Here is a 20,090-nt window from a genome sequence, read left to right as displayed (position 1 = left end):
TCATTTTTGAATTTCTTCTTTTGACCACTCAGTGAATATTCTAATCTTCATTTCTTTTGGTTTTACTTTTCTATGCTCTATACTCTATTTGCTCCCTATCCGGTGGAGTTGGAAGGGGCACGAGGTACTACCACTAGCCTCCCTCTTGTGCCGTCCCTAATATACCCTACACCGAATAGTTGGGTCAAATAGTGCCGGGTACTACCACTAGCCTCCCCATTGGCACCATCCCTATGATGAGCAAAATAGAAAGGTTAAACCGTTTTCTTTAACAACAAGATATTCACTCCAAACTCTCCCTATTTAAATATAATAAATTATGAATTTTATCCCTTCCAAAAGAATGCTCACACAAGTCTCACAAATATGCTGAATATATTATGCTTGCTCTGCTTTTTCTTAAGATTAAAGTATTTACTTAGCTTTTACTTCTCCCGAACAATGTTCATTTTCTTTTTTTTTATATCTCTCTCTTTTTGTTATTTTCAAGTAATTACATGAAAGAGCAGAATAATTAAAAAAAAATAATCTAATATGCTGCATATAAATATATATCATGTAAACAGTATTTCATTATGCCCAATAATTCATAGCTTATCACAAGTTATTCTGAATTAGAGATTTGAGGCATACACTTGTGTATTTCATGGTTATGCATTATACACGCAAGAGTATATTTCAATTTAGGCAAACCATGAAACAAATTTCAAAAGCATAAGTTAGTCAAAATATATGTAGACATGATATCAAGAAATTAGTAATTAAGGACTTTAATCATGCCACAATATGACTTTGCTCAACTGATTTATAAGAGAGATATATGAAATTACCGATTCATTCTGCATTCTTTAAGTCAAATACTTAATAGACTTCTCATGTATAAACTTTTGGCTGAAGAAAGTTCTCTCTTTTGTTTGCATATGAATGTTTATTGTACCTTACGTGGAGGTGTCCTTCAAGTTGAAATCTCTCATTTCTTGCTTATAGATCCTGCATCATTAGTAGAATCTTTTTTCTTTCTTGAAGGCAAGTCATTAGGTTGTCCAAGATACAAGAATATTCATACAACATATTTCATAACTATATGACTTGACATAAGATATGACAATGATTGAATTTGAGTCACTCTACTCAAGAGATTGCCTAAATATAAGCAAGCACAAGTCACTTGAACTAAAGAGATAATTTTATTAAATAATATGGTTCAAGGACACCCATGTGAGGCAATAGGAAGATTTATCAAAGTCAAACCAATTTCTTATTTTCAGAAGCAATTTAGCTTAGATTCTATTTGCTTAAGATAATTATCAATAAGATATACCAGTTAAGTTTTAATCAAATTATCTTAAATAGTTGTTTCTATCAAAATTCTGGTTATGATTCAGCTTTCAATACAAATAATCTTGTTTCAGAGAGATAGGCAATTTTCTTTTAGATTAATTAAGATTTTACATTTGACTTATGGGAGATGGTTCAAAGGAATTAATATTCATACTTTTAGAATATTTTTATGCTCAGATTAAACATGACGTGTTAACATTAATCAGTAGAATTTGAGATAATTTTATGTAAGGATATTAATCATTCAATCAAGGATACAATGATTATACTAAATGAAACACTTTAAAGATCAGATTTATTAATCTTAGATTTTTAGAATAGTCTTGAGAATTACTTATAAAGAAAAAACAATCCATTGTTATAAAACTTTTTAGTAGAATTTCCATTATGATCACGACACATTAATCATTTATGATTGAAACATATGATGCATACATGCGACTTATAGAGTACATCATAATATATTTCAAATAATCACATAAGGAATGAGTGATATAATGATAAATTATACTCATACCTTCACAAATAATGAAATAAGATTTCATAAGTATTATGCTCAATAAAGTTTTAACATGAAGGTATGAAATCAGCATCAAGTGTTTATACTAGAGAGGAAATTTAGATTTTGTAAACTTGAAGAAGAAGGTTATATATATATATATCCATTCATTGTTTTCTTATCATGATGCAAGCACTAGAAAGTTTCATGCTAAAATCGTTGAGATAAGATTTAACATATGAGGCATTTAAAAACTTTGATGCAGAGAGTACGTAATTTCATAAAAAGATAATTTCAATACATGAAGTAGAATGTTAAACCTTATACTAGATTTAATGAATAAATTGAGACTTATCTTTAATTATGTGTCAACGCACCCATTTGTATGAAAATTTCATTTATTCCATGGGTAGCTTGGCACACCTACATCTACACCCTCATATTTTCATTTTGGGTACCCAAGCTTGCTTGGGTCCTTGAGGGTTAGTGCATATGGTTCCTTTTGGAATCCAAATCTGTTTAATCGTAATAACTTTACCATTTGATTTATTCGTATTAGAACCATAGGTAAAGTTTTTATGCCCAATCTTTTTATGTTTGAAATAAGTTATCTTATTTGATTGTTTGTTTGTCGAATTGATAACCTTTTTCTTTAGGGGTTTATTATTGAGCAAAGGAATCCAGCCAAGTCTTGATTTATCAAAAACAGCATGTTGGCTTTCAAACATCGTTTTTAATCTTTCTGAACTTACAGTGAATTTGTTAATAAAAGATTTCAATTGGTTAACTTCTTCACTTAAGTTTTGATTTTCTTTAATTAAATTCTGATTTTTCTGAATCAATTCTTCCGAATTTAATCTTAAGCGTTCATTCTCAGAATTTAATTTGTCTTTCATTTCAGCGGAAGAATTTCTTTCTTCTGACATTTCCAGATTTAGCTTTTTAAGATTTTTATTTTTCGTAGCTAATTTTCTACATTCACCATACAAATCATGAAAAGCATTTAATAGTTCATCATAAGAGAATTCTTCCTGAAATTCATTAGGTGTGAAATCAGATTCAGATTTTACCTTATCTTCTTGTGCCATAAGGCATAAGTTAGTTACCTCTTGTAGTTCTTTGGAGCTAGTATCATTATTGTTGCTCCTCACTTTCATTTTCTTGCTTGACTCTTCCTTGGTCAAGGCTTTCTTGCTTTTTATCTCTTTCTTCCTTTCTTCTTGCTTCCTCTTCTTCTTTGTCTTTAGGAAGCTTTTGAATTTTTCGGTGTTTGGGTATGGGTCCTTGTTTTCATCACTGAATTCTTCATTTGTTGTTCTTTCTTCCGGATTGGGAGATTCAACATATTTTTCTGCAGGCTCACTGTTAGTGTGTAATTGAAGCACATGTGAGCTAATCTGAATTTTGTCATAAATATTTTCTAAAGTATCCCAGATTTCCTTAGCAGATAAGCATGCAGAGATTTTATTAAATTCAGTTTCATGGATAGCACAATATAGTATGTTCATAGCATTAGCATTCAGTTGTGCTAAGTCTTTTTCATTAATAGTGTGAGAGAGTGAGTGAGGGCCTCTAGTAACAATGTACCATAATTCATAGTCTAAAGCTTGAATGAATATCCTCATCCTAACTTTCCAGTATGTGTAGTTTGTGCCATTAAATAGAGGTGGTCTATTTGTGGATTATCCCTCACTCATAGAACATCCCACTTGGATTGTCATGATCTTTAACTCTTGATTGTGAGATCAATGAGTACTATTGGAGCACCTTGCTCTGATACCACTTGTTGCCCAAGGTGACAAGCCAAGAGGGGGGGTGAATTGGTTTCTTTTAATTTTAACTATCTTACTTGTGTTAAATGATGAGTTAGTGAACTTAAACAAATCACAATGCAAACAACAAGAAGTATAGCGGTTCGGTGCTCTCCTTAGCACCTACGTCCACTCCCCAAGCGACCCCTTGGGAATTCACTATAATCCTGCGGATTACAGTTGGATTGTTTTCCGGGCTCACAATCCAAAAACCTTTACACTTTGGTTTTCCGGGTTCACCAAAAACCTATGTTGGTTTTACGGGCTCACCAACGAACCTTTACAATTGGTTTTACGGGTTCACCAACAACCTACGTTGGTTTTACGGGCTTACCAATAACCTATGTTGGTTTTACGGGCTCACCAACGAACCTTTACAATTGGTTTTCCGGGTTCACCAATCAACCTATTCCGTTGGTTTTGCGGGCTAACCAACCAACTTTTACAAGTAGTTTAATAAACAAAGGAAGAAGATTTAAACTCCTAGATGAGCAAATATAACAATATAATCTACAAAGAAGAGTTTAGAGAATATTTATCGCTTGATGTGACTTCTCTCTTCTTTGTCAAGGATGCTTCACTCTTCAAGGGTGGATGGAGCTCTTGATGACTCTTTGAATCTGCTCAACCACTTTCTTTTGATTCTTGAATGAAGCACTTGGATGAAGCTTGCCTTGCTAGGGTTCTCTCTTGAATGCACTTGATGTATTTTCCAAAGCTTACTTCCTCTGATGAATACTCCCTCTTAAATACTTCTCCAACCTCCAAATAGTCCTTCCTGACCGTTGGATTGAAGAAACTAGCCGTTTATAGCCGTTGGGAGTCCAAAAAGTACTTCTGCACAACTAGCCGTTATGCTTCTGCCCGTACTTGGGTCGACCCAAACTTTTCTTGGGTCGACCCAAACCTTGGGTCAGCTCAAACTTTTTCTTGGGTCGACCCAACCTTCAGAAACACAGAAACTTGGAATTCAGCTTTCCTTCACTTGGGTCGACCCAACCTTTCCTTGGGTCGACTCAAGGTTCAGTTGGGTCGACTCAACTTCTTCTTGGGTTGACCCTCTCAGTAAATCCAGAGAACCATTTTCTGAGTTGTTTTGAGGATCTTGATGTTTGGGTCGACTCATGCTTTCCTTGGGTCGACCCAACACACTGTTCATCTGTGCCATTTTTGCAGAAGTGTGCCAAATGATTTCTTGATGTGCCGGGGTCGACCCAATCATCCTTTGGGTCGACTCAATCCACACTTTGCTGCATCTTAAGGTTAGATTCATTCAAATGAACAATGAAATGTATCTATATCAATTAATACAAAATATACTGAGAGTAATAAACTTATAAATGAAGTATCGATTTAACTTATAACATACTCTAGATAATTGCTTGTTAATCATCAAAATAACACTATCATCCTCAAGCGATCCCATTGCGAGACAAGTGGAGGACCCTAACAATGAGATCTTCTGAAATGAGAATGGGGACATTGGCTACTACCCCTTGGACACCACTGCCACCTCTTGTGACGGTTTCATAAAATTTCCTAACTAACCCTGGGTAGGTAGGGAGGTCAAGAGAACAAAAATATTCTAAGTTTTGGGCTCTAAGGTGATGCACTAGGTTGAACCCTTCCCGGAAGAGGAAGTCAAAGTTGACTTGTCTCCTGGTAGAGACAACCCTCCCGGCGCACGGTTGCGAGGGAACCGTCCTCGGCGGAGAAGGAACCGGAGGTGGTGGCCTCACGGGTTCGTTTCTCGCCTTGGACCGTCTCTCGGCACCGCTCGCAGAGAGAGGTCTCTTCCGGCTCAGGACAACTGCTTTTCTAGGTATTTTTGACCTAATATGGAAGGATGGACTCGAAGGATGGAAGAAAACAAAGAAGAAATGACGGGAAAAAGGGTCCGGGACGATGTAGGAGACGACTCTAGATTTTTGAACAGTGGCGGCCGAGAATAGAAGTGGAGAAAAGGATATTTCACTTAGGGTTAAAAGTCGGATTTCCGACCTCGAGTCGACTCCGGTAAGTCGCGAGTCGACTCCTCCACGAGCCGACTCTAAAATCTATTCGAGTCGACTCGAACTCTGGCACACGCTTAGAGTCTTAATCAATTCTACTCAAAATGTAAGAAATGTAGAAATCCTTAGAATTTATACAATGATTTGATGATCACTGACGTGAAATCCTATATCCAACATAACCTAATCATCAAAATTAATGAATTATAGGGGAGTATCAGTCGAATGGATCAATCACTCCTAATCCTCTTCTAAGAATACAAAAACGATCTTCACTTAAGGGTTTTGTGAAGATGTCAGTAAGTTGATCATCAGTACACACGAATTCAAACACCACATTACCATTTAATACATGATCTCTTATGAAGTGATGTCTTATCTCAATATGTTTAGTTCTTGAGTGTTGAATTGGATTTTTAGTTAGATTTATGGCGATTGTGTTATCACAGTTTATGAAAATCTTATTTTGTTTAATGCCATAATCTTGAAGTTGTTGCTTAATCCATAAAATTTGAGCAAAACAACTCCTGGCAGCAACATATTCGGCTTCAGCCGTAGATAGTGCAACCGAGTTTTATTTCTTGCTAATCCATGAGATCAAGTTTTTTCCTAAGAACTGACACGACCCGCTTGTGCTCTTTCTACCAAGTTTGCAACCAGCAAAATCGGAATCAGTGTATCCTACTAGGTTTATGTTTGATTCTTTAGAGTACCATAATCCTATATCTTTTGTTCCTATTAGATATTTAAAAATTCTTTTTACTACGATTAGGTGTGATTCCTTAGGATTAGATTGATACCTAGCACACATGCATACACTAAACATAATATCAGGTCTACTTGCTGTAAGATATAATAGTGATCCAATTATACCTCTATACAGTTTTTGATCTACGGACTTACCTGATTCATCTTTGTCTAACTTGCATGATGAGCTCATGGGAGTGCCAATTGATTTGTTTCCATCCATATCAAACTTTTTTAGCATTTTCTTGATGTACTTAGCTTGATTGATGAAGATTCCCTTCTTAGATTGTTTGATTTGAAATCCGAGGAAGTAGTTCAATTCTTTCATCATGCTTATCTCAAATTCACTCTGCATTAATTTAGCAAATTCTTCGTAAAGGCAATTATTAGTAGCACCAAAAATAATGTCATCTACATAAATCTGCACTATCAGCTTATCTTTATTTTTCCTTTTCAAGAATAGGGTTGTGTCAACATTTTCTCTAGAAAATTCATGATCTAATAGAAATTTACTAAGTCTTTCATACCATGCTCTAGGGGCTTGTTTTAGACCATAAAGTGCTTTGTTCAATTTGTAAACATGATTGGGATATTGATGATTTTCAAAACTAGGAGGTTGTTCCACATACACTTTCTCATTAATATACCCATTTAAGAAAGCACTTTTTACATCCATCTGAAATAATTTAAAGTTTTTGAAACATGCAAATGCTAGCAACAATCTAATTGCCTCAAGTCTAGCCACAGGAGCAAAGGTCTCATCAAAATCTATATCTTCTTCTTGATTATATCCCTTTGCCACTAGTCTAGCCTTGTTCCTAATCACAACTCCATTTTCATCAAGTTTATTTTTATACACCCATTTGGTTCCAATTATTGAGTAATCGGAGGGTCTTTCAACTAAGTCCCATACTTTGTTTCTTATGAATTGATTAACTTCCTCTTGCATAGTATTTATCCAATTTACATCACTTTCAGCTTCATCAAGGTTTTTAGGTTCTTGATATGAAACAAATGCAAGATGATTATTTAAGTTTCTAAGTGAGGCTCTAGTTCTAATGGACTGAGATGGATCATCTAGGATTAACTCTTTAGGATGACCGTGAACATACCTCCAAGCCTTAGTAAGTTCATGTTCAGCCATTACCTCTTGACTTGTTGAGCCCTCTTCAATTTACTTTGGTTCATCTTCTTGTATGATCATGTCATCCATCTTTTCTTCAATTATTCCTACATCATCATCAAATACTACTCTCTTGCTGGAGGAAGCATCATTAGACTCATCAAAAACAACATGAATGGATTCTTCAATAATAAGGGTTCTTTTGTTGAAGACTCTATAAGCCTTACTTGATGTAGAGTATCCCAAAAATATACCTTCATCAGATTTGGAATCAAATTTACCTAAATTATCTTTGCCATTATTGTAAATGAAACATCTACACCCAAACACATGAAAGTAGTTTACTTTGGGCTTTCTATCTCTCCAAAGTTCGTAAGGTGTTTTCTTTATAATTGGTCTTAATAGAACTCTATTTATTATATGCATGATGTGTTAATGGCTTCTCCCCAAAAATATTTTGGGAGGTCACTTTCACACAACATGGTCATAGCCATTTCCTCTAGGGTTCTATTCTTTCTTTCCATAACACCATTTTGTTGTGGTGTCCTAGGTGCAGAAAAATTATGAGTTATCCCTTTTTTACTACAGAATTCATCAAATAAATGATTCTCAAACTCATTTCCATGACCACTTTTAATTGCTATAACTGAACTATATTTTGTATTTGTTACCTCCTTATGGAACTTCTTAAAAACTGAAAATGCCTCATCCTTATGAGCTAAAAACATGACCCAAGTGTATCTAGAGTAATCATCAACTATAACAAGTCCATACTTGTTTCCACCAAGGCTTGTAGTCCTAGTTGGTCCAAAAAGGTCAATGTGAAGTAATTCAAGGGGTCTAGTAGTAAAGACATAATTTATGAATTTAAAAGAACTTCTAGATTGTTTGCCAAATTGACAAGCTTTACAAATTTTATTTTTCTCATATTTCAGCTTTGGCAAACCAATCCCAGAATCTCGTTTAACTAATTTAGATAAGGTGTCCATGCTTGCATGACCTAATTTACAATGCCATAACCAACTTGTCTCACTAAGCTTAGTATCATTAGCTACTAAGCAGTAGCTGTTTTTAGTAAGATCATCAAGATCTACTACATAAACATTTCCACGTCTTAGTTCTTTGAAAACTAAACTATTGTCAGTTGAGTTGGTTATGATGCACCTAGATGGCTTAAACAATACATCAAAGCCTTTATCACACAGTTGACTAATGCTAAGTAAATTGTGCTTAAGACCATCTGTAAGCCGAACATTATCAATAAAAGTTGAAGGTGTGATTTGTATCTTACCAATACCCATGATGTGACCTTGGTTATTATCTCCAAAAGTCACCGCATCTCCTTTCTTAGGTTCTAGGGTGAAGAATTGCTCCTTGTCACCCGTCATGTGTCTTGAACAGTCACTATCCAAGTACCAACAGTTTTTATTAACCTTGGCTGCAAGACACTCCTACACAAGAAAATCATATAATCTTAGGTACCCAAGTTTTCTTGGGTCCTTCAAGGTTAGTTATATTGGTTCCTTTTGGAACCCAAACCTTTTTAATTTTTCTTTTAGTTTTTATTTTTCTATGGTCACATATGTTAGCTTTATGTCCTACTTTTCCACAGCAAAAACAGGTTATATTTTTAGTTTTACTTTCCCCAGCTTTTACAAAAAAGTTTTTAAGAAACTTTTGCTTATTCTTAGGTTTATACCCTAAACCAGCTCTATTAAACACAGCTCTTTGACTATTAAGAATCATCTCCAATTTTTTAGAACTATATGTAAACTTTTCTACAATAGGTTTGTATTTTTCAAGTTCTTTTGTTAAGTTCAGTTTTTTTGTTTTTAGTAAGCTTAAGTCTTTTGTAAGATTATCTTTTATAGTTTGATTACTATTTTTATATTCTGAAATCTCTTTAGTTAATCTTTCTTTGTCTTTAATCAAGGTACAGTTCTTTTGAGTTAATAAATGGTTGCTTGTTTTAAGTTCTAAGTTTTCTTTAATAATGGAGTCCTTTTCCTTAATCAGACTATCATTTTTATGACTATAAGATTTATTAGTCAACCTCAAATCTTTATTTTAAGAGTTAAGGATTTATACTCATCCATTAGTTCATTAAAGGCATCATACAATTCATCAAAAGTAAACTATAACTGAGTTTCAGATGTTACCTCATTATCATTTGCCATGAAGCAAAGGATGACTTTTTCTTCTTGTTCCTCTTCCGATGATGATGATGATTGATCGGAATCTATCAAGGTGGAGACAAGAGCTTTCTTCTTCTTGAGTTTGTAGCTCTTCTTCAGTAAGGGACAGTCAACTCTGAAATGTCCCGGCTTCTTGCATTCATAGCATCCAATTCCCTCACTTTTTCTTTTCTTACCTTTATCCTTGTTGAAGGAACTTGAGGGACCTCTCCTCTGATGAAAGGACTTCTTTCGGTTGATGAATCTTCTGAACTTTCGCACGAGAAGAGCCTCTTCTTCATCTCCCTCATTGTCTTCTTCTTCACTGCTGCCACTGCAAGATAGTTCCTTGTTAGAAGAAGTGGATTTGAGGGCAATTACCTTTTTCTTATGTGAGGATTCTTCTTCATTGTGTTGTTTCATTATGAGCTCATGCGTCATTAGGGATCCAAGAAGCTCCTCTAGTGGCATCTTGTTCAAGTCTCTTGCTTCTTGGATTGCATGTGACTTTGACTTCCCAAGACCTTGATAACAAACGAAGAACTTTCCTGACAAGATCAGTGTTAGTATAACTTTTGCCAAGACTTTTTAGGCCGTTGACAATATCAGTAAAACGAGTAAACATGCAAGAGATGGTTTCATTTTGCTCCATTTTAAATAGTTCATATTTATGAACTAACATGTTAATTTTAGTTTCTTTAACTTGATTTATGCCCCTCGTGGGTCACTTCAAGTCTATCCCGTATCTCTTTTGCAGAAGTGCAAGTAGAGATTCTATTGAATTCATTAGGATCTAGGGCACAGTAAAGTACATTTATAGCTCTGGCATTTAGCTGTCCCTTCCTTTTATCATTGTCATCCCAGTCTTTGTCAAGCTTGGGTATAGCAATGTCATCAACATAGATGGAAGGAATATATGGTCCATTGATTATGATGTTCCAAAGATCATAATCTTGGGCTTGGATGAATATTCTCATTCTAGCCTTCCAATAGGTATAATTAGTTCCATTAAACAATGGAGGCCTATGAGTAGATTGCCCCTTACTATAGGAAGATCCAAAAGGGATTGTCATTTTGATCTTTTGACTCTATTTAAAGATTGGAACACTAATCGATATGAGAGAACCTGCTCTGATACCACTTGTTGCCTTGAATGCGAAGTAAAAACTTCTAGGAATGAATTGAATGCGTTTCTTCCTTCTTTTGTTTGTCTTTTCTCTCAATGGACTCTTGGTAGTTGGAAACGCCTTAATGCATAGATGGAGTAACTCTCTTGTTGTCTACTACTGTTTACTCTAGCTATTTAAACAGTTTCTTTTACAAAATAGCCGTTAGACACTGATTTGTAGCCTTTCTGCACAGTCTGCACCTCCTGACAATGTATCCGTTGGGGTCGGAGTCGACTTGTTCGATCTGGAGTCGACTCGGCTGTTGCTGGAGTCGACTCATGCTTTACAGGAGACGACTCGTCCACTGTTCAGGATTTGAATTAAAGTGCTGTCCCGACTTGAAGTCAACTCGGTCCAATCCTGGAGTCGACTCGCTAAGATCTAGAGATGACTCGGTATTTTGGAGACAGCTTGTTCTCAAGATTCCAGAGATTTAGTTTTCTGCATTTCTCTCTCGAGTCGACTCGGATCCTCTTGGAGTCGACTCGGCTCTCAGAGCTCGAAAAACCGATCCTCTGTCTGTTGATCTGAGCTGCCTCGGAGTCGACTCGCACTTTGTTGGGGTCGACTCGACTGACTTGGGGTCGACTCTCGAATTCTCGGAGTCGACTCGTTCACAGGGTCATTGAGTTTGGTTTTCTGCCTTTCAGTCTGCTTTCCTCTGAGAGTCGACTCTGGCATGATTAGGAGTCAACTCGCCAAACGTTGGAGTCGACTCGCATCCTTCTGGAGTCGACTCAGTAACAGGGTCTGGAAAATACCTCTCTATCTTTCTGTCTGTTACTCCTTGGAGTCGACTCGGATCTGTAGAGAGTCGACTCGTCCAGCATCGGAGTCGACTCGAAGCCTTCTGGAGTCGACTCGCTGACAGGGTCTGAAAACCATCTTTCTGTTCTCAGTCGGAGTCGACTCGTAGAATATCAGAGTCGACTCGAGCTGGTGCCAGAAACTCTGAACCATTTGGAGTCGACTCGTAATCTTCCGGAGTCGACTCGAGAATCAGCCCTTGGTTCAAATAGGGTTTAATACTTGTCCAACTTATTTTGAACCAAAGCTTGAGGCACTAAATTGAAAATATACAAATATATGCCTGAAATACTAGATTGAATTCATTAGTATAACATAAGATATACTCAAATGCTTTGAGCTCATCAAAATCAAGTAGAGGTTTAATCAATCACTCCACAGAGGTGTTGGATGGGCAATCTCGAGAAGTTTTTTCGGCAATCTAAAAATTTGAAGGTAATACCGAGAGAAAATTTTTTGGTGAAAAGTTACTTGGAATAACTTCCTTGTAATTCTCTCATTCTAGAATTGCGATCTCTGTAGGGTGATTGAAGATGGGAAACAAGTTCTTATCAGTTGTTCTATTGCAGAAGAGTTGTGGAGTCTGATTGCTACCATGTTTGATCATATCTGCCACTTGTCCTTCATGCATTCCCAAGTAATTGCTGTGACTACAAAGTCTCCGATCTCAAAAACCCTACCGATTGGCTATGGAATTTCAGTCCATGATGGTGGCTCCTCTTCTTCTTCCTTGCCCCTCCCTATGGTTCTTGCAGCTGAATTTTGACGGCTCTCTCCAAAACGATCAGGGCGGTGCTGGTTATGTTCTACACTTATTCTTTAGTTGTAGCATAAATTTCTGGACCCACTTGGGAATGACAAAAAGGATAGAAGACTTTTTACTCTCTTTTTTTCCACGAGAAGAAAAGTGGAACAGAATTTGATCGAGAGAAGAAAATGAACTCCACGTCCTACCCAGATGCCAGTTATATTGAGATCAATCCAACTAGACAAAAGAATCTGAAGGAATTAAGAAGCCATGATAGTTAGCTAACATAAAAAAGAAGAATTATGTCCTAGAAAAATCAGTCCTATTAAAACACAAGTTCAACCCTCATCTGTGTACAATATGGCCATCAAAATACCATTCAAAATCAGTGAGGTAATTGCCCTTGCTGCTACCACTACCAGAAAACACGCGTATAGTGACGGAGATTCCCGTCACTATACCGTGTTTCCGGTTACTAATATGGAATTTGTGACCGGAGCTCCCGTCACTGACTTCGTTGCAAAAACACGCGTCGCTAAATTCTCCGTGACGGCGGCGATTCCCGTCACTAACCTCCGTGACAGAACCGCCGTCACTAAGCCGTTACAAATTCAAGAATTAAATATTTAAGAAATTATGTATTTCCCGTCACTATCCAGTTGCGGAGTTAGTGACGAAGGTAACTTGGTCACTGATTTTGTCACAGAATGCGGTCACAAGTTTGGTCACTAATCTGTCACGACCTTTAGTGACAGATTTAGTCGTCACAGACATGGTCACACATTTTGTCACTACATTTGTCATTAATCCCGTCACTGACCTAGTGATAAGTTTACGGTCACTAATTGGTTACAAACGCGCTGAGCAAAATCAATTTTTATTGACCAAAATCCTGTCACTAAGTTTATGACTGCTCGTCACAATAGTTGGTAAACAATTTAGTAACCAAAATTTGGTCACCGATCACAATCTAATAACCTGGTACATTTGGTACATTGATTGGCACATAATAATAATAACAATAATATCATTAATAGCAAAGGCATTCAACATTACGCAAAAGTCATTTTAAATGTCATTCAAAATTGGCATCAACATGTCCTGAATCCATCAAAATCAAAGTCTAAAAATATGTCATAAAGATCAACAGAGATTTCATTCCTCCTAGGAATGCAAAGACCTATCATCTAAGGCAAAAACAATTATAATGAAGCATGATCAGCAGAACCAGAATCACCATTACTCCCCCGATCTGCATGCCTTGGTCCAAAGCCAATCTCTTCTCTCATCTTTTGAAGAACCTCCTCTTGCCATTTTTTCTTTTCCTGCTCAAGAATACGTAGAAGGTCTTCATGAGTGTACAGCTCTGGAGCTTGACTTGTAGAGGTGGAAGCAGATGATGATTGCCCAATAATTCCAGTGAGATCCTCTAGGGGACTAAAGCCATAGACATGGCCATGAGTTGGGACACCAGTTGCCTCAAACCACAAGTCATAATCACGTGGAGGAGCATCTGAGGTGGAGGCATCACCATATTTTTTGGAGTATTCAGCTGAATACTTTGCCTGCCAGTTGATTTAAAAGAAGAGAAAAACATTATGGTGGATCAAACAAGAGATAAACATGAGCAAGCTCAATAATATTTATGAATCATAAAAAAATTATACTTACCATGACAGCTTCACTTCTCTTATCTACATATCCTCCCATGCCTTGCTTTGTCTTATGCGTCCGATTAAAAGATTCAACTATTGTTGGCTCCCTGCCTAACTTTAATTTCTACAAAAGAGAAAAGAAAAAATTCATTAACATATAATGGGCTAATTTAAGATGACTGAACAATAATATAAAAATTATTATAGAAATCTAATTGAATAAAGATATGTACCAATCGTTCGTCATGATTCACAAATGTGATTGATCCTCCACAGTGTTTAGAGATGCTACCGTTCTTCATGGTGTTTCTATTATTTTTGTTGGCTTCTGATTTCTTCTTCCATTTTGGAGAGATCCAAATATCAATTAGCTTATTCCAATTTTCTCTAGAGATCCAATTAGGGGGTTTATCACGGGCTTTGTTTAAATCTCCTTTTGCTTCCAGAAGCTTTTGGCTTCTGACCTTCCCTAATGAGGTTGTCAATCGTCGCTGACAATGCTTGTTCCAAACTTCATGCACATGATGCAATTGTCCTGGAAGAATTGTGTGTATCTCCTAACAATATATAGATCGCAAGTAATCAGACTTACTATTTGTTAAGGGCAAAAGTTAATGATAAGAAATATAAATTAATTACATCACCTCAAATTTGTTCCACATTCCAACTTTAGCATGTGTAGGGACCTCCCTCCATGACAACCACGGACCATTAAAAAATTGGCGCATGATAGCAACAGCTTTGTGACTGACCTCATAATCAAGAAACCTGCAATTTAAAAAATATTCATTAGAAAATAAATTAAATACTTTAAATGCAACAAACACATAAATTCAAATTAGTGATATAAGAAAGTGATATTTTCATACATTCCTCTTTTGCACCTAACAATCACTTTTCCATTTGCATCAACAGGGGCTTTAAGGGTTGGTTCTGGGCCATTGCTCTGTCTTGAATCAATTCCAAGTTCATCATTCATCTGATCCTCATTCATTGTATCCTCATGATTTTGCACTGCACCATTCATTTCTTCATCATTTATTTCTTCATTTGCATCCAACTCTTCAATCATGTCCCCATCAGGAATGTAATCATCATCATCATGACATTCCTCGACACGCTCAGGCAACCTAGGAGGTTGAGGAGGAACTTGAGTAGCAGCCAGTATTAAAGCTGCTTTTCCATTACCTATTGCTTTCCCTTTTTTCTTGGCCATAACTGCACAACAATAAAAAGTTATAGTTATTTCACAATGTAAATGTCAACAAATTCAATCAAAGTAAAGAACAATCAGTGGACCTGTTGCTTTCTCTTTGCTCTTTCTCATGTCTGCACAACTATAATTTATAAGTCTAAAATTAGTTATATTAGCATTCATAAATATGCATGTTGTATTTTAATCTTCCTCAGCCTCATGCTCCTCTTCCTCAGTTTGTTCATCTTCAAAATCTTCTTCTTCATCCTCAAGATCCTCTTCCATTTGGTTAGTTGTCAACTCAATTTCTGCTGCATCAATATCTTCTGCATCTCTATTAACACCAACCAAAATGTCTGGGTCATCAAGCTCATCTGTCATCGAGATTGGGGTAGGAATCCTGTAGTTTTCTTCTTGATAAAAATCAGAAAAAATTTTTTCTGTCCCACTAGGAAGGAACCTACCTCTAGCTTTTGTCTTAATTACTGCCCACCACAATCTTCGATTCTTCTTCTTACCTGGGTAACCAGTATAGAACACCTGATGTGCTTGTTGAGCTAATACAAACGGATCATTGGTTGGAAGTCTTAGTTTGTAATTGATCTCAACGAGGCCATGTTGAGGATGCACTTTCATACCCTTATCTCTGTCATACCAGTCACATTTGAATAACACTACTTTATTACCAATCCCAAAATAGTCTAACTCGATAATGTCAACCAACATCCCATAATAGTCACTCTCAAAGTCATTGTAACTGCTTCCCTTAATGAACACACCACTGTTGAAGGTTCTTTTATCCTTTCCATATTCTTTGGTGTGAAATCTGTACCCATTCACAAAGTAGCCTTTATAACATTTAACTTTATTCCCAGGGCCATATGATAGGTCCTTTAAGCGCCCATCAACATGATTTTTACTGTCATTAACCTAGCATGATAAAAATAATATCGTAAGAATAAATCAAGTGAAAGTCTAATTTATTATTATATTTATGAATTTACAGCTCACATATGATCTAAACCAAGCCGGAAACTCCATTTCGCGTCGTCTTTCCAAATCAATTTGGCTTATATTTGGACAAGATTGCCGGATATAATCATCAAAATACCTACAAGACAAAAGCTATAATCACATATATTGTACTCCATATGCATTTTTAAGCATGATTATAATTAAGTACTTGTGTAACTTACTTTCCAAAAGGTTGAACCTCCACACAATTAAGAAGAACATATAACTCAGCAGCATTAAACTCCTGAGTAGTCAAATGCCTTGCAGAAGGTTTTCCAAAAGGTCGACCTTGATGAGTAAAAATGGATAGACGATCCACGAGATCAAACTCCCCTTCATCTTCATTACGGGGAACTTGATTTAACCTCGTTTGTATAGAAGGCTCAAAATAATGCGAACAGAAAGTTGATATTTCTTCTATGATGTAAGCCTCGACAATAGAACCTTCAATCGATGCTCGATTCTTTACCTTCTGCTTTATATCATGCATAAGCCTATAAATAAGATTAATATGTTAATTTCTCAAATTTAATGGATACAAAGAAACTATATTAATGGATTTACAGAAATTGTTACCTTTCAAAGGGGTACATCCATCTGTACTGCACGGGCCCCCCAACCTTAGCTTCATAAGCTAGATGAACAGGTAAGTGCTCCATTGAGTCAAAAAATGCAGGAGGGAATATCTTCTCAAGTTTGCAGAGAGTTACCACAATATTTTTCTCAAGAACCTCCATATCTTGGACACGCAAAGTTGTGCTGCATAAATCTCTAAAGTAACAGCTTAATTCTGTCAATGCATCCCACACTGGTGCTGGCAATACTTCACGGAATGCAATTGGAAGCAATCTCAGCATGAAAACATGACAATCGTGACTTTTTAACCCGTAAAACTTATAATCATCCAGGTTAACACACTTCGATATGTTTGAAGCATATCCATCAGGCAGTCTTAACCCTTTCACCCACTCGCAGACCTCCATTGCTTGGTCTTTGGACAATACATAGGAAGCTGGAGGCTTAACTAGCTTTCCATTAACAAATTGAATCCTCAACTTAGGACGCTTGCAATACAACTCCAAATCTTGCCTTGCTTTCACATTATCTTTAGTCTTCCCTTTTACATCCATACAAGTGTAAAATATATTGAGAAACACATTCCGAACAATATGCATGACATCTAAATTATGTCGAATAAGTAGTGTATGCCAATAGGGCAACTCCCAAAATATGCTCCTTTTCACCCAATTATGATCTTTACCGAATCCAGGAATGGTGTGCTTAGGAGCTTTCAAACCAAAAGTTATATTAGGCAAAGCAGAGATCCTATTTTTCAACTCCTCACCAGACAGTCGACGAGGTGGGGGGTCTGTCTCTATTCTACCATTGAAGAAACTATCAACTTGGTATCTGTATGCATGGTCCATGGGCAAGAATTGACGATGGCAGTCAAAAAAAGAAGTCTTCCCACCATGTTGTAGTGTAAATGTTTTTGAGTTCTCCATACAATACGGGCAGGCCAACTTTCCATGCGTACTCCATCCTGAAAGCATGCCATATGCAGGAAAATCATTGATAGTCCATAATAAAACTGCCTTCATTTGAAAATTCTCTTTTCTAAAGATGTCATAAGTGGTGACCCCTACTTCCCATAATATTTTAAGTTCATCAATCAAAGGCCTAAGCAAGACATCAATACTTTTGCCAGGGCTCTTAGGTCCAGAAATGACTAAACTTAGAAAAATGTAGGGTCGTTTCATACATATTGATGGTGGAAGATTGTAAACTGTTACGAAAACTGGCCAACAAGAATAAGGACGAGCTGATTGGCTAAAGGGGTTAAATCCATCCGTACATAACCCAAGTCTAACATTACGAGGCTCGGTAGAAAAGGATGGATGAATGCGGTCAAAGTGCTTCCAAGCCTCCCCACAAGCAGGATGCACCATCTCATCTGAATCACCTCCCTTCACATGCCATGACATGAGTTCAGCCGTTCTGCTTGACATAAAAAGCCTCTGAAGTCTTGGTGTTATTGGAAGATATCGCAACCTTCTATAAGGAACATCTTTTCTTCTACCACCACCATCATTTCTTCTGAGTTTATAACGAGGATGACCACAAATAGTACACTCAATCAAATTCTCTGTTTCCTTATAGAATAGCATACAATTATTCTCACAAACATCAATACTTGTATACTCCAACCCCAACTTCCGAAGCATCTTCTTTGATTGATAGAAATCAGAGGGCAGCTTCTCACTTTCCGGCAACATATTCTTCACTATTTTCATGATTCGATCATAGCAAGATATACTCATATTAAATTCAGACTTGCAATTTAATAATTGACTAATAGCAGATAACTTAGAGTGTTTTTTACACCCTTCCCACAAAGGTACTTCTGCATCTTTCAACAAAGAATAAAAATCTGCAGCATCCTTGTTTGGTTCTTCCTCATGATTAACTTCAAATGCACTTCTCAAATGAAGTTCCTCTTCTGGACCCATAGCTTCCATCACCATGGTTCTATATTGCTGACCATGTTCACAACCAACATCCATTGATGTGGATGCTTCTACTGCACTTGTACTTACAGGAGCAACTGCACCAAGTAACTCCCCATGTGCAAACCATGTTGAATATCCCGGTGTAAACCCCTTTCTCAACAGATGAACATTGACCGTATCACGGTTAAGAAATTTCTGGTTGTCACATCTTATACAAGGGCATCTAATCTTATCACCACTACAATACTCTAACTGAGTAAATGCAAACTCAAGGAACCCTTTAACTCCATCACAGAACTCAGCTCTTATATAACCATTTTCACTAAGTCGGTGGTACATCCAATTACGATCAACTGACATAGTTCCTCTAAAAATCAAAAAAATAAAACAACATAAGAAAGCCTAGAAAATATTAGAGAGATGATAAAAAAAGAAAACAACATAAGAAAAACCGAACCATTAAAAACACGAAAGGCAAGATCGTAAAAAATGTAAAAGAAACAAAAACTGGTATGATATTTATGAAGATGAGAAGTTATCATAAGCATGACAAAAATAAGTCATTCAATCTTGTCCCAGCATCATTGACATTAAGAAGGCATTCAATCTTTACAAAAAGCTGAACATAAGGAATTAACCTTTACAAGTTATCTGTTCATTCATCTAATACCAGCAATATTCAAAAAGCATTTAATCTTTACAAAGACAAGGAATACAAGTCAAATCATCCAAATTTACATATGGAATACTATCTGCTTCACATAGAACAAATGTGAATATACATGATCGCCTCTGATGCTAGGAAAGCATGGTACTTCTTAGCAAGCTTTTTGACCAGCTTCTTGATTGCACACTGGAAATAACTCACAACCATGAAGCAACACCACTTTCCACCACTTTCCATTATTCCTTGCAGATGAACAATGATTGTAAAAATGAATAACATGACGAAAAAATTAAAATCCATGAACTTTACATAATCCCAACCCATCAACCCTCAAAATTTCAACAGCTTATTTTTCAACAGAGCTTATTTTAAATTTACAACAGAGCTGGCAAAAGAAACCATCAAAGATCTAAAATACATGAGCTTATTTTCATATGAAATTACAACAGAGCTGGCATATGGGTTTAAGATTTTTTTAAACAGAGCTTATTTTAGACAAGTCTCTCCACTCAAGCAAGTTGGACTGCAAATGGACAACAAGGAGAACATAAATCAAAGTAGCAATTAAAATTTTGAAAATTCTAATTCTATCAGCAGAGTAACAAATAGATGCATTTA

The 20,090-nt window shown here is 36.4% G+C and overlaps 2 protein-coding genes across 2 annotated transcripts; both read right to left on the bottom strand.

Moving 5' to 3' along the window:
* Window positions 1–13,483: 13,483 nt before the first annotated feature.
* Window positions 13,484–15,413, bottom strand: LOC120110179 (uncharacterized). Its single transcript, XM_088702136.2, has 6 exons — window positions 15,386–15,413; window positions 14,956–15,304; window positions 14,731–14,854; window positions 14,320–14,643; window positions 14,103–14,210; window positions 13,484–13,996 (listed from the first exon to the last, which is right to left on the bottom strand). The coding sequence occupies exons 1-6, from the start codon at window positions 15,411–15,413 to the stop codon at window positions 13,634–13,636; spliced, it is 1,296 nt and encodes a 431-aa protein (XP_088558262.2). The 3' UTR covers window positions 13,484–13,633.
* A 69-nt stretch (window positions 15,414–15,482) lies between these two features.
* LOC120110055 (uncharacterized) lies at window positions 15,483–19,165 on the bottom strand. Its single transcript, XM_039123998.3, has 4 exons — window positions 16,872–19,165; window positions 16,478–16,789; window positions 16,293–16,392; window positions 15,483–16,211 (listed from the first exon to the last, which is right to left on the bottom strand). The coding sequence occupies exons 1-4, from the start codon at window positions 19,163–19,165 to the stop codon at window positions 15,483–15,485; spliced, it is 3,435 nt and encodes a 1,144-aa protein (XP_038979926.3).
* Between the last annotated feature and the right edge of the window lie 925 nt (window positions 19,166–20,090).

This window comes from Phoenix dactylifera, chromosome 1 (assembly GCF_051530095.1).
Source record: "Phoenix dactylifera cultivar Ajwa chromosome 1, Ajwa_hap1_PhDact_Kaust_v1.1, whole genome shotgun sequence".
Taxonomy (NCBI): Eukaryota; Viridiplantae; Streptophyta; class Magnoliopsida; order Arecales; family Arecaceae; genus Phoenix; species Phoenix dactylifera.
This window is presented reverse-complemented; position numbering and strand designations above follow the sequence as displayed.

Coding starts and splice junctions, on each gene's coding strand:
- LOC120110179 (XM_088702136.2), bottom strand. CDS start 15,413: ATGAGAAAGAGCAAAGAGAAAGCAACAG. Junction 15,305..15,385: donor GAGCAAAGAGAAAGCAACAG/GTCCACTGATTG, acceptor ATTGTTGTGCAG/TTATGGCCAAGAAAAAAGGG. Junction 13,997..14,102: donor AGAGAAGTGAAGCTGTCATG/GTAAGTATAATT, acceptor ATCAACTGGCAG/GCAAAGTATTCAGCTGAATA.
- LOC120110055 (XM_039123998.3), bottom strand. CDS start 19,165: ATGTCAGTTGATCGTAATTGGATGTACCACCGACTTAGTGAAAATGGT. Junction 16,393..16,477: donor GAGGTTCAACCTTTTGGAAA/GTAAGTTACACA, acceptor TTTGTCTTGTAG/GTATTTTGATGATTATATCC. Junction 16,212..16,292: donor CGGCTTGGTTTAGATCATAT/GTGAGCTGTAAA, acceptor TTATCATGCTAG/GTTAATGACAGTAAAAATCA.